General features: G+C 36.7%; 1 protein-coding gene across 1 annotated transcript; it reads right to left on the reverse strand.

Moving 5' to 3' along the window:
• Positions 1-11,298: 11,298 nt before the first annotated feature.
• LOC131644882 (uncharacterized) lies at positions 11,299-15,030 on the reverse strand. The gene is made up of 2 exons (XM_058915493.1): positions 14,356-15,030; positions 11,299-12,353 (listed from the first exon to the last, which is right to left on the reverse strand). Exons 1-2 carry the CDS (start codon positions 14,817-14,819, stop codon positions 11,507-11,509), a joined length of 1,311 nt encoding a protein of 436 aa, XP_058771476.1. The 5' UTR covers positions 14,820-15,030; the 3' UTR covers positions 11,299-11,506.
• Positions 15,031-15,388: the final 358 nt, after the last annotated feature.

The following is a 15,388-nucleotide window of genomic DNA, read 5'->3' on the forward strand; positions in this document are numbered from 1 at the left end:
GAAGTTGTAATACCACCAATGAAACCAGTTGAAGAAAAAAATAAGAAAGATGTTGAACAAGTGATTAAACCACCTCCCTCTTTGCGAGTGACAAAGAAGGATTCAAAAGAGAAAGACTTTCGAAAGTTTACGGCCTTGTTCAAAAAGTTAGAAGTGAATCTACCTTTCTTTGAAGCACTGGAGCACGTGCCTGTGTATAAGGAATTTATGAAAGAGGTGTCGGCGAAAAAAAGATCACTAGAAGGAGAACCAAAAATTGCAATCGAGAAGTGTAGTATAGTCGCTGCAGCAAGAAAGATCCCAATTAAGAGAAAAGACCCTGGGGCGGTGGCGATACCATGCACTATCAAGAATATATCATTTAAAAAGGTACTTCTCGATTCTGGCTCGAGTGTGAGTTTAATGCCTTTATCCATTTTCAAAAGGCTTGAATTAGACAAGATCAGTGAAAGTAAGTCGCAATTACGGTTCGCCGATCACACTATTAAGAAATCGTATGGGGTAGCGGAAGATGTACTAGTAGAAGTTGATAAGTTTGTTTTCCCTGTTGACTTCCACATCATGGACATTCCGGAAGATGAAGAAACTCCGATCCTTCTTGGGAGACCCTTTTTGTCGACAGGACGCTGTAATTTTGACATTGAAAAAGGGACGCTAACGCTAAAATCATTTGATGAAGAAGTAACCTTGAAGATGTTGGGAGTCAAGAAACATAGGGCAGGTGTGAATGAGAAAACTTCAACTGGTACGCCGGAAGGTGAACAAGAAGACAAAAATCTCAAAAATTTCCAAGAAAAAATCTCTAACATATCTTCTCCAATGGAACCAAATTATGAAGCTGTCAAAAGTCCTAAGAAGGCTAAGGAAAGTGATAAGAATGGGGGAGGTAAAGTGAAGAGAAAAGCTATCCATGCTTTTCATCTTCATGAGTTTGTGGTTATGAAAGTGCAGAGTAACGAGTTTTGGAAAGGGAAACACCCTCCATAAAGCAAAAAAAAGGGGTAATGGACCGTCGAGCCATGCGACGTTAAACGAAGCACTTTGTGGGAGGTAACCCACACTTTTAATGTTTTGTCTTATTTTGTTTGATTTTATTTCAGGAAATAATCAGGGAACCCGTTTGGTGAAAGCTAGGAGGCAGCAATTGATATTGCGTTACTCTCTGTAAGTCACCCTCTCGGACTTGTTACGAAACATTGAGGTCAATGTTTAGTTCAAGTTTGGGGGGTGGAGCTATTTATTTTTGAATTGTTCAAATTTTCTGTTTTTATTTAATTATGTACTCCCAGTTAGAGTAAGTAGTCCCATAACAAAGTGAGAATCTCAAGCAAAGTATCAACAATGAAGCAACATGTATGAAAGTGGTAGGAAGTGAATGTTCAAACTTTTTCAGTTTCACTTTCTTTTTCAATAAGTAACAAAGCAGGTATGAATTTTTGAACTCAAACTCTTAATGTGTGCAATGAAACTTAAGGTGTTAGTAAATACTGTCAGAAGTTCTTTATGGTACATTGTTTATTGGATCAGCTTAGCCTTAACCATTGTGAGGAAAGCTTTCCATTGTTTACTATATGCAGGAGACCATCAATTATTTTGACGTGTTTGTATCATGCTAAACCGTTTGTTGCATCGTTTGTGGAAATCTGTGAAAGTGATTTAGGCACTTGTTTGAATCTGAGAGTTCTTTTAGCCTATTCCAATGAAAAAACTTATTTGCTTCTGTGAGAGTGTGATCTGTTGCTAACCATTCTTTGAGCCTGAGGTCAAGATAAGCATCATAATATGCACCAAGGAAAATACCTGGTGAGTTTTGATCTCAATAAAAAGTTTTGTTCTGGACCATCAACCATAAAATTTGGTGATGTGTTTTCTCTTTGACCTTTTTAGAAAGTAGGGGAGCATTCATATAATCTGAATACAGGTTGATCTCCAAGTTGGGGAGAGTCACATTTAAAAGAAGAGTAAGTACTTATGGTAATCGGTGAAAGATAAAAGAAGTCGTAGCTTGAAAAAAAAAAGAGAAGTAACAACGTTTGAATATAAAGATTGTTGAAAAAAAAAAGTGAAAAAGAAGAATCAAGCTACGAATGAATGAAAAAAGATGGACAGGTAAAGGAATTAGAGTTTTAGAGAAAAAGAAATAAGTTATGAATTGGATGCTTCCCTATATTAGGAACAACCCTTGATTATCTTCTTTTCTTTGAATCTAAACCACATTACAACCATAGAAAGACCTTCTGATTCTCAGATTCCACAAGACTTAATGCGAGCAATTTGGTGAACGTATGATATGGATCTTTGTTGATTTAATTATTTGGATGAGTGTTTAACCCCTCTTTTATTCATCATACTTTTTGATGAGAGTGATTAGTGCTGATTCAATTACAATTGTGTAGTGTTTTGAACTTCTGGAGGTAATTTGCTTTCAACGTTTGTTTCATGGGGATGTTCTGAGTTTGCAGGTAGAAGAGGAGTATTTGACTTAGTTACTGGATTGAACCACTTGAGAAAAACTTTTTGAAAAACTTGTTGCATGATTGTCGGTAAACTTTGCTGGAGGTAAGTAATTTTGTTTAGGGACAAACAAAACTCTAAGTTGGGGAGAGTTTGTTAGGAGTAAATTAATGGTAAATTCATGTGTTAATAGAAGTGATTTAGTCTCCAAACCAATGCAAAATGTGATGAATCCATAGGTTTTTATGAAGAATTGAATTGAATAAGTTTAGTTCATGTATAAAGCAAATCGAATCACTTGTGGGTGTTATTGTTGCAGGTTTTGAGCTGAATTGGAACTTAAGAAGAACATGAGGAGGATAGAGAGCTTGAAGTCTCAAAGGCAAAGGAAAAAGTTGGTTTTTGCAAAGGTCGCGCCGCGAGAGTTCTTCCTTGCGCCGCGAAGATATCTCTGTTTGAGGGGCGCGCCGCGCCAGCCCGTTGCCGCGCCGCGGCCTCGGCGTTAAAAGCCCAAAACTTCTATTTAAAAGCCCTAGCTTCCAAGAGAAAAAGGGGGGTTAGAGAACTTTGTGAAGAGCGAAATTAGGAGAGCATTCTGAGTTTGCAATCAAGAACAACAATTGAAGGCCAATTCTTTACCAATTGAAGACATTCCATTGATGAAGATGAATCCTTCTATTAATTCTTGTGTGTTCTTCATGTCTATGGAGAGCTAAATCCCTCTTGTTGAGTCTAAGGTAGTAGTTAACCTATGAATATACATTACCATTGATTAATTCCTGTGAACAATTGTTTGAATTCATTATCAATAAGAAACCTTGTTTTTAATTTACATCATTGTTGAATCTTCGATCGAAAGAGAGGATTTTTACTTTTGCCCTAGGTTACTATATTGATTCAATTATAATTTGCAGAGATGGAATTGTGATTGGGTTTTCATAATTATCGTTCTTAATTACTATTATCGATATTGATATTTGGAGAGATCGAATCTCATACCGGTAAAAGTTTATCTAATTTGATTTGCAGACATGGAATCTTATTTGAGGATAAGTGAAGATAGTGATTCAAAGGATTGTTCTATTGGGAATTAATTGATAATTGTATAGGATTAGGTTGATGAACCCTAAAGGCTCAACATCTTTCTTTATTTGTTAACACAAAGTCCTTTACTTGCTTTTAATTTATTATTTGTTTTTGATATTATTAGAAGTATAAAACAAACCAAACTCAATTTTCCTAACTCAAAATAAACAACTATAGAACGGCAGTGATATTAACCAATCCCTGTGGATACGATATATTACCGAAAATATTTACCCACAAATACTTTCAACAATACATCAAAGAACCAACTATACTAGCATATGGGATGCTATTCATATAGGCTCTTTCGACATCAGTACTGGGACACTGATCAATACTCAGCTTGAATTGAGGGTTTGTTGGAGTCACAACTGGCTTCAAATTCGACATACCAAACTTTTCAAGAATCTTCCGTAGATATGCCTCTTGAGATAGGCATAACTTCGACTTCTTTATATCTCTTCGAATGTCAATTCCAAGAATCCTGGAAGCAGCTCCCAGATCCTTCATATCGAACTCCTTATTGAGTTCAGCCTTCACCCTCATCACATCTTCAACACTGTTGCTTGCTATGAGAATATCATCCACATAAAGCAACAAAATAACAAATGAATTACCAGGTCGAAATCTGAAGTAAACGCAGTGGTCGAACTGACTTCTAATGAAACTTATGCGTGCCATGAACTTGTCGAATCTCCTATTCCACTATCGAGGAGATTGTTTCAGCCCATACAAAGATCTCTTTAACTTGCACACATAATCTTCCTTCCCCTTTTCGACATACCCTTCAGGTTGCCTCATCAGGATCGTTTCATCTAGATCACCATACAAGAACGCAGTCTTCACATCCATCTGTTCCAGTTCAAGATCGAACTGTGCCACCATGGCAAGCAACATTCGAATGGACCTATGCTTCACAACAGGAGAAAACACATCATTAAAGTCGACACCTTCTTTCTGAGTGAAACCCCTTGCAACTAGCCTTGCCTTGTATCTTTTCGACGTCACTCCTTCAATTCCTTCCTTAACTTTGAAAATCCATTTACAGCTGACTAACCTTGCCCCAACAGGTTTCTTGATCAGTTCCCAAGTATGACTATCATGAAGAGATTTCATCTCATCATCCATGGCCTTCAGCCATTCAGTCTTATTTCGACTCCTCATAACTTCCTTATAGTCTCTAGGTTCTTCGTCTAGAACCTCACTTGCAGAGATTAAGGCATAAGCTATAAGATCTGCATATCCAAGTCTTTGAGGTGGCTTGATGACTCTTCTCGACCTATCTCTCGACAATAGGTAGTCATCGTCAGTTTCCTCAACTTCAGCATCTTCTGCTTCTTCTTCGACTTCATCTGGGATATGCAATTCAGCATCAACATGCTCCACCTCAACAGGAATCTCTGCCTGTTCCAGCTCTTCGTCAGATGTTTCTGTACTTCGACCAACATCATCAGTTTTCTTAAAAGCCATTTCAGCTTCATTGAAAACTACATCTCGACTGGTGATACACCTCCTGTGACCTGGCTCTAGGCACCATAGCCTATAAGCTTTGACTCCTTCAGGGTATCCCATGAACATGCATTTCAGAGCTCTAGGTTCGACCTTGTCTTGCCTAATGTGAGCATAGGCTACGCAGCCAAATACTCTCAGTTTGTCGAGATCTGGTGGATGTCCCGACCAAACTTCTTCAGGTGTCTTCATATCTAACGCTGTCGAAGGACATCTGTTTATCAGATATGTTGCTGTCGAAACAGCCTCAGCCCAGAACACCTTCTTTAACCCCGCACTAGTCAACATGCATCTGACTCTCTCCAAAATAGTTCGATTAAATCTTTCAGCCAAACCATTTTGCTGTGGAGTACCTGCAGTAGTTCTGTGCCTTGCAATACCAAAGGCAGCACAAAAACTGTCGAATGCCTCATTGCAAAATTCAAGGCCATTATCGGTTCTCAACCTCTTGACCTTCATGCCAGTCTGATTTTCAACCAGAGTCTTCCAACTTTTGAAATTCTCAAAAGTTTCATCCTTAGTCTTCTAGATGAATACCCATAATTTTCTGGAATAATCATCTACTATGGATAGAAAATACCTTGCTCCTGAATGTGATGCACACCTTGCAGGCCCCCAAAGATCAGCATGGATGTAATCAAGGGATCCATGTGTTCTTTGTTTGCCTTTGTTGAACTTCACTCTGCAAGATTTTCCAAGTACACAGGGTTCACAAAACTTCAGCTCTTCGACTTTGTCTCCACCAAGCAGATTTTGTTTCCCTAATTCGACCAAACCCCTTTCACTGACATGGCCCAATCTCATGTGCCAGATTTCTATCTTCGACAAAGGTTTCGTGGATACAACATTTGTCGAACCACTTACAACTTCAGCCTCAAGGGTATACAAGCCTTGTTTCTTCACGCCTCTCAAGACTTCCTTCGACCCCTTCATGACTCTTAGGATACTTTTCTCTCCTTGGAAAACATATCCTTTCTTGTCGAATTCACCAAGAGAAAGCAGATTTCTCTTCAAATCAGGAACATACCTGACTTCAGTCAACAACCTTATTGACTCATCATGGGGCTTGAATCTCACAGATCCAACACCTGCAATCTTACAAGCCTTGTTGTTTCCCAGCAATACTGATCCACCATCTTGATCACATAATTCCTCGAACAAGTCTTTGTTTGGAGTCATGTGCCAAGTGCAACCTGAATCCATAATCCACTCTCTTCTCGAGTTACTGCTTGAAACCACAAGAACATCAGATGATTCGAAATCATCTTGAACAATGGCTGCATTGCCATTATCCTTACCTCCATGATCTTTCAGGCGTTCAGGGCACACCTTTCTTGTGTGACCCTCCTTCTTACAATGATAGCATCGAATGCCAGATGCTTCGCCATTGTAAGACTTCGACTGGCTTTTGCCCTTCTTGTCGAACTTACCATTCTTTCGCAAGAATTTTCCTTTAACGGCCAAACCTTCACCAACAGTCGAAGGTTTATGCTCCTTTCGTTCGTTCAGGTCCTTTGAATATAGGGCTGATTGAACTTCTTCAAAGGTGAGGGACTCCCTTCCATACAAGAGAGTTTCTTTGAAGTGAGCATGTGATCGAGGCAAAGCGCACAATAGTAACAACGCTTGATCTTCATCATCAATCTTTATATCGATATTTTCAAGATCAAGAATCAGCTTGTTGAACATATTCAAATGCTCAGCCAACACTTTGTCTTCAACCATCTTGAATGAATACAAAGCCTGCTTCAGGTAGAGTCGATTTACCAGCGATTTGGTCATATACAAACTTTCAAGTTTCGCCCATAACCCTGATGCCGTCGTCTCCTTTGATACCTGTCGTAGAACCTTATCACCAAGGCTCAACAGAATTGCGTTGTGTGCTTTCTCGATCATAGTTGTCTTCTCCGCTGCCGTTAATGCAGCATTCATGGCTGTCTCTCCCTTCAACGCTTCCAAACAACCCTGCTGAACCAGTAGGGCTTTCATCTTCAAGCGCCACAGACCGAAATCATTCACTCCAGTGAACTTTTCAATCTCATACTTTGTTGAAGGCATCTTCTCCACGCTCACCGCACCAATTTGTTGTGAAAAACGATACCAATAACAAAGTATAATAGGGAATTAGGGAACAGAAGAAGAACACAAGAATTGGTTATAACTGCTATTCTTTTACTTTCTCTTAAAACAAGATTACAAGTTTACAAGAATAACAAATAACCTCTCTCACCCTAAATTAGGATTTGCAGCTTAGCAATGATGAGAGACTAGTATGCTATTTATAATAAAACCTAACATACTAACTAATGGGCTTTTTCAGCAAGGCCCATTACACAAGCCAACTTAATAAACAAGCTAACTTAACAAATTAGGGTTTAAACACTAAAACCTAATTTAACATGCTAACAACCCTAGCATCTTCGACATCTGCATGCTAGACCCATCTTCGACTACAGCATGCACACTTCGACACCAGCATGTGAACAATCCTTCGACTTCATGCTTAACTCTGTCGAGCTGTCGAACCAAGAAGCTACCCTTCGACAATACTAGAGTTCGATCCAATATCTCACACTTTGTATTTAGTCATTTATGCGTTATTAAATAAGAACAAAATTCATTATATTTGGACAACAATTTTCCATTTAATTTACAAAATAAGATTAGAGAAAAGTGCAATAAAAAACATAAACTAGTAGCATAAAACAATATCAAAAACATTATAATGAAATTAAAAAATAGAGAAAATGAAAGATTAGAGAAAATAAAAAAGAAAGAGCCGAAGAGATGAGAGATTAGAGAAGAAGATGTGCATTAAAAATGTAATTGAAAGAGACAACAGTAAAATATAAATAAGAAAATGAAAAAGAAAAAACATAATAGATGAGAGACTAAAAAAGAAAAGGCCAGATGTACATGGAAAAGAATATGAGAAGAAGGTGTGATACCATTAGGAGAGATTTGACAACACTTAAACTGAAACCTTAAGTGTGAGGAAGAGAAAATCATTCGTAATCGTAATGTTAAGGCATAATAGGTTTGGACTTAGGTTGGATGTGAGTTAAGTGAAGTATGGATTGTAACGTAATGTGGCGTGATTCGATTTTTAAAATATAAACCGCAAACTAAACTGCGCGGTTTTGTTAAAAATGTCCAAACTCATTCGAACCAAATGCGATTTTTTCAGTTTTGGTTTGGTTTGGTTTGGTTTGGTTCGGTTAGCGATTTTCTATTGGCAAGATTTAGTTTCGAACACCCCTAGTTGTAATTAATTAATGGTTAATTAATTATTAATTAATGACGTTAACTTAACCTAACCTTAAAGTTTTACTTAAACTTTATCTTGCCTTTCGAGCTTCCGTGTCTGACTTGCTGAACAAGTTTGCAACGGATAATAATGGACCAGATCCGTTTCACTCTCCCTGACCCCCACGATCTTTTCCAATTTGGATCAGATTCTCATTTATAAATAAATACCTTCTCATCTCTTATTTTTTACTTCAGAATTCCGTATTCCAAATCCTCTCTTCTCTTTCTCACTCTCACGACCTCGCTTCTTTATTTTTTTTCTTTCTATTTTCGAGTGGCTAGTCTGCGCCATCAACAGTGATTTTTTGGTAGAAACTGCGAGTGGTTTTAACACCGTTATCGACTAGTCTTTGTACCATATGAGAATGTAACACTAGAACGATTACATATCGTGCAAGTAGTAATCGTACAACTAAGTTGTTATATCTAGGAGACGGCGCGGTAGTTTGACTATTTTGCTTAATTTTGGACAGTGCCACAAAACATCTTAAAAAAACGATCTAGTCCACAACCCGATCTGTTAATTTCTTCTGTGGTTGATTTTTTATACTGCGAAACAACATAATATATATCTAAAACTAGTTTTAATTAAAATTCTAAATCTTCAAATTAATTAAACCACAATATAATGATTCTTTTTAGCAAATAAAAAACCGCTAAATGTAAACTAGTTGTTAGTGAAACAATAATTTTACTATATATTGATATAAATTGAAAATTTCTTTACCCACCTCTCTATGGGGGTCACCCCCAGCGAAAACCCCACTTTACCCCTGCTTCGGAAATGCATTTCCGAAGTATTTTTTTTTCTCTAAATTTTCCCAGACTTCGGAAATGCACTTCCGAAAACACCAAATGGGGGGTGTTTTCGGAGATGCACTTCCGAAAACACCTTTTTTCAGATTTTGGGGGGTTTCGGAAATGCATTTCCGAGTTATGCAGAAACTGTGTTTTTTTTTTATGTTTTTCAAAATAGTCTCGTATTTTTAATTAAAGGAAAACGCCAAATAAAAGAAGCGACATATAAACAGAAAATACTAATATGATAAATCAAATCCAAATAATATATACAAGCCGATCCAAATAGTAATAGTGTGCAAGAGATACAATCCGAAAACAAAAAAAATAAACCCGGACCCCTACTGGGTATGCCTAACCCTCTCTCCCTGGGACCTCCTCTGCCGCCTGTATGCTGCCGCACGGCACGCATCAGTGACGATCATCTCCATCACGGCGACTGCCTCTGGACCGCCCTGATGAACGACACCTCGATCCAACGCGTTCCTCCCAAGCATCTCTATCCGCTGGCAGATCGGCAGGAGATCAATGGCGTGGTCATCCTCGGCCTGCCGGTTCTCCAGGATCTCCTCGTGTGCTGGCCTAGGAGCGCCGGGAGTGTCGGGTCTCAGCAGAGGATGTGACACCCGATAGAACCATATGACATACCCCTCCACACTGTGTCAGTCCTGGGTGACCCGAATGTGACGATACTCCTCTGGTACCACATGACGCTCCCAATCCTCAAATATGCCAGTGAGCTGCACTCGGGTCACCGTGTCGGGAGCAGCGTCAAAAGGTGACCTGGGTATCATATGCACATACCCAAACTGTCGCATGAACCGCTCAGGAAGATACCGCACCATGGTAGTGGTCCCGCATGCCAACCAGCCAGAATATAAAGATATGCCGTCAAAGGGGACAACATGAGTGTAGTCGCTGAATGGCCTCCAAGTGACGTAATCGTGCATCGTGCGGTCGAGGTACCCACGGTATGGTTCCACTGCATTGTTCCCCCTCTGGAGAACGTATCTGGCGGCCCTGGGCATGGCGTCATCGTACTCATGATCAATGTGGAAGCCGTGGATGCGGGAGAAGTAAGAGATGATCCAGCTCTGAAACACAAACACGATAATGTATTAAAAATAAATACAAAACATAAATAAATACGAAACAATTAAAATGAAACGTGTCGTAAGTAGTGTGCAGGATCCGGTCAACTGCCTCGTCCTCCAGTTAGAGGCCTCATTCAGCTTCTGGTATAGGTATGCCAGAGTAGCTGCCCCCAGTTCCACTGGTGAGCGGTAGTCAAGTCCATGAAGTAGCGGAGGTAGGTCACGTCGACGTACCTTGCACTCTTGTCCACAAAGATTGCAGCGCCTACCACAAACATGTACCAGCACCGGAGAGCGCAACCACGGTGATAATGCAAAATGCGCAGTATTTCGGAAATGAACTTCCGAAATGCTGTTTTTGGAAATGCATTTCCGAAATAAGACAAATTTTGAAAAAAAAAGCGCTTTCGGAGATGCATCTCCGAAAACACCTTTTTCTTGCATTTCGGAAACGCATTTCCAAAGTCAGGGGTATGTGTGGTTTTTCACCAGAGGTGATCTAGAAGGTTGGGAGGTCGACAAAGAATTTTCCTGTGGTTCGGCCTATCACTCTTCCATATGAAGAATATAGGGGAGAAGATAGACAATACTCAACAATATTTGAGGTAGTTGAGGATGCACGAAGTAGTTGTTTGTGCCTAGTTTTACTTGATGAGTGGTAAGATATAGTACATTTAATTTGTGATCTAGAAAGTTTTGGATTTCTTCTTTAAAACTTTACATAGAAAATTGTTTATAAAAACTTCATCAACTTAGCTGCATCATTGCCATATATTTATCAAAACAAACAGGTTAACATATATTTCAACGAATTTGCAAAGTGCTTGTGATTTTTGTATTGATCAGAATGGGTTCTATGTTAAAACCAATTTATTATTTACAATAGAAGTGTAAATTCCTAAATATTCAACAAATTTTTTTCATCGCAAAGCTTCCATTTATGTTGTAGCAAGAAATGTCAAGGTAACATTTTCAAGCTCTATTGTTTTTCATGTGTACATACATTAAAGAACCTGCATAGGTGGAGTAGCACCTATATACATACTAGTTGAATCAAATTTCAAATCCAATTGTATCTATATAAATCTTCATAGCCACCATAAAGAATCATCCAAGATTTCCGAAATCACGATGACATTCTAATTTTGTTTGAAGTTTTGTAGTACAATTTTTGTCAAAATCACCGTAATATTCATCATTCAGCCAAACTTTTCGTCAATCTAAATTTCAGTGACATTTAATCAAATTCAAAGAATTCAATAAGGCAGACTCTTGGAACTTGTGCTGACAACGAACGACTTAAGTTTCGAGTACTCTCCATTTAAATTCGCCCTTTGAGTTATTATTTCCAAATTCTTATGCAAACTTTGTTTCACCAAACTCTTCATCAAATTCTTCCCTTCTTTACTATCTCTTTGATTCAAAGGTGATCCCATTGCAAATCTTGGTGTTTGAGGACCAGAATGTGGCTCCATCTTAACTTGCCTCTCATTCTTAAACCATTGCAATAGCTTCATTGCTCTCTTTTGAGCTAAAGGACTCCCCAACAAAACAACTTCAAGAAGCATAGGAACAACCCTAGCTTGTGCCATTTTCTCTCTTTGATCCAAACTTTGATGTGCCAAAATCATCAAAATATAAACCGATAACTCTTGACATTTCGGTTTGTCTTCCCACGACAAAATCTCGACAAAATTTTGTGGCACCATTGAGCTTTCCTCTATCGCCTTTTTTCCCATTAGAGTAACCAACAAGTTACCTAAAGTAGCAAGTGCCTTTTCCGAAATTTCTTTCACTAAGGAAAGTTCCAATAAAATTGGGACAATACCATAAGAAACCAAAGTGCTTCCATTTTCTAACATTGTTGATATGTTGTATAAGGCTCCTAAACATGATCTTTTGGTGTCAAAGTTTGTGTCTTTTTTAAGAATGTCTTTGAGAAATGGTAGAAAATCTAATGAAGGAAAAGGGAATTGTGTGTTTGCAAGTGATGATAATGATAGAACTAACTCTGCAAACTCATTCATGGTTGAGTTATCTATAAGGTCAATTGTCTTAGGTAGTTTGGATAATATTCCTGCCTCCACTATCATAGCTTTGTTCCTAAAGAAAAAACATGCACACATGTTAGGTAAAGAAGAAGATTATAAGCATGTTTTAAGTTGGTCAAAGTTTGGTCAGAAACAAGTGTGGAACATATTCTCAAAGTCAATATTTATAAATTAGTCAAGAGATGGATAATAGGGTAAATTATTTGAAGTATCATTTATAGCATAAAGTCAATGAGAATCTAAAATTATTGTGTTGGAAAATTGAGGTCAATAGAAGACAAAAAAATTGTTATTAAGATGATAAAGAAGTGTGATGAACTACCTACACTATATTTTATTAGCAATGTGCAATTTCTTATGACAAAATTGTCGCTTCAATATATACTTTGTCCCCAACCAGCTTTATTCCAGCAACTCAATTGACAATAATGTACATTTTAGGTGATTGAATCTCTTATATTATATTTGATTTGTCTATCTTTAATATTATATATTAATATAACAAATTAAATTAAATGTTTAATTATTTAATATTTTATTATAACATATTCTAGTATTTTACTATTCATGTTATGTTAAATATTTTTGTATTATTTTGAATATCTTTTTTTATAAAGTAGTCTCCTTCCTTCCGTACCGACTAATCCATCTGAGAGTATTACTGTCCCACGTAACCTCAGAAAATTGGTCCTAAGTATCAAAGTATGTTATATTTGCACATAATCCTGGATGATATTATTTTAAGTATTATGATTAAGTTTCCTATTTGTGTGTAGACTAAAAAAAACACTGGTTGTGGTTAGTGTTTACTATGGTTATTATAATTATGAACAAAACCAGCCAAACCAACAACTACCACTTTGTATTAAGAGCATCTTCAATGGTAGTATTTTTCAATAAGTTCTCCAACTAGACATAAATATAATAATTAAATATTGAATCAATTTGCCATGTCATAGTAGAGTTGCATTGCAATGCAACTAGTAAAAAACTGTGGTACCCAATCAAATTAATTTATAAGATAAAGTTGTGGGACCCATTTGAATTATATCAATAAAATAAATATTAAATAAATTATTTTGAGATGATATGGCTGGTGGGACCCATAAAGAACTCAAAAATGAGTTGCACCATTGGAGATGGTCTAATCAATCTTGTCCTTAGTTTCTCCAAAGTCAAAATCATCTGTTAGTCCGTATTCGTACCCATGATCCTTCAACTCTCACCAATTTCTTTATTAAATATTCAGAGTATAATGTTAATAGTTATATAAAGAATCCCAATTTTGAAATAAAATAACTATATTAAAATATAATAAAACAATATTCATTTTAAAATATTTTTTTTTATTTTGTTAATATGGCATTCATTGCAGAACAAGAGAGACTGTCATTATACATATTTTTAATTCTAATGCGACATCAAAAAATAAATAAATGGAAAGACCATAAGAGAATGAGAATCTGTCCTAATTCATGCACCTTGTGTATGATCTGAAGTTAGTGCTACTTATCCCATGTTCAAATTCACCACTAATATTTTTAATTCTTTATCATTTCTTCACTCACAATATTTTAATCTAAATTATTGTATAAACTGAATCAACCACAAAACAAGTTTTCAAACTTGAATCAATTAACACAAAGTTTCACATCAAGTTAATAACATAAATAAATATGCATTATTGAGTTGATTGCATTTTGTTAATCTTTTTAAACTCCGACAACAAGATTAAGACTATAAAACTATTAAAAAAAGTGTAATTTTAGAAGAAAAAAGTGTTAAATTATAAAAAAAAAAATACATCTAGTAGAAAGATATAAATTATGTCACTTCCGATAATATTATGCGTTAGAAATATTTGATATGTTGCAACGCAAATAAAATTGTCTTTAAGAACATATAATGCAAACAGTTGCCTATGATCTAAAATTTGTCACAAAATTTGTCACAGTTAAACTATAATTAAAAAAATAATATTAAAAATTATTGTCGTGGTTAAATCGTAAGTAAATATCTCGACATGAATTAATAAAAAGATTCGAAAAACATACGTGTAAGTTCCATCGGCAAGAAAGATCAACGCCGTCAGCCCTGCTCTCCGGCGGCTAACCACCGACGACGCCACCATGGATACCAAAACCGGCACCACTCCAAGTTCTGTTATCAACTTTCTAACTTTGACATCTTGTTTAACTAAACTCTCAATCTCTTTTGCAGCAATCTCTTTCTCCTCCCAGCTTCCAAAGTGAAGCATTTTCACTGTCTTTTGCAGCAGAATTTCAGTTTCCTCCACCACCTCCACCTCCTCCTTATGCTTCTCCACAACTTGAACGGTTTCATTCTTTTCAACTATGTTCTGTTCAGCTCTATTTTTTTGTTTGTTAGACTGATCGGAGGTGTCGCAGCGCTTTCGGGTTGCTTTGGATTGGAGAAAACGTTTGATGCGAGTAAAGAATTGAAGTTTCATGTTAGATAGAATCCAAATAGAAGAAGAAGATGATGAAGGAGTTGACATGTTAGTTTTGTGAGAAAGATAGATATTTTTGTGTTCTTTTATGTATTTGTTTGTGTTCTTGAGTTTGGAAACAGAGGAAGAACAAAGAAGTGAGAGAAGTGAGAAAGTGAATTGGTGAGGATATTTGAAGGGCTTTGTGAAGTTAAAATACAGGGGAAATACAAATCATATTCAAAGAACAGAACAGTGTTGTTTTTTTTTTTTTAAAATATATAAAATTATGGATATTGTGACTTATGACACAAGATCTCAAATTATTCATTTAATAATGGAGATTTATATATCAATTTTCGTAGTAAATTAAAGGATTTATCAAACTTTTCTTACTATTAACCCTCAAGTTTTAAGGAATTAGTTGAGTCGAGACTCCTCTAACTCAAATCACAAATGTCGTTTACTTTTTTATGTGAATCTGATTCCGAGAAGAAATACGTCTCAGTAGTAATTTAGAATTCGTGTCGAGAAATACTAACACTGACGAAATATTATTTTTACTAAGAATCGAACTCTGTATTCTTCGAACCTTTGTTTATTAGGAGAAGCTCGTTTATCACTCAGATCCAAATACT

The sequence above is a fragment of the Vicia villosa genome, linkage group LG1, assembly GCF_029867415.1.
Source record: "Vicia villosa cultivar HV-30 ecotype Madison, WI linkage group LG1, Vvil1.0, whole genome shotgun sequence".
NCBI lineage: Eukaryota > Viridiplantae > Streptophyta > Magnoliopsida > Fabales > Fabaceae > Vicia > Vicia villosa.

What these genes read in the sequence shown, in the direction of transcription:
- LOC131644882 (XM_058915493.1), bottom strand. Translation starts at nt 14,819, where the DNA reads ATGTCAACTCCTTCATCATCTTCTTCTTCTATTTGGATTCTATCTAAC. An exon ending in CTTGCCGATGGAACTTACAC is followed by an intron (nt 12,354 to 14,355) that starts GTATGTTTTTCG and finishes TTTTTTCTTTAG; the next exon opens with GAACAAAGCTATGATAGTGG.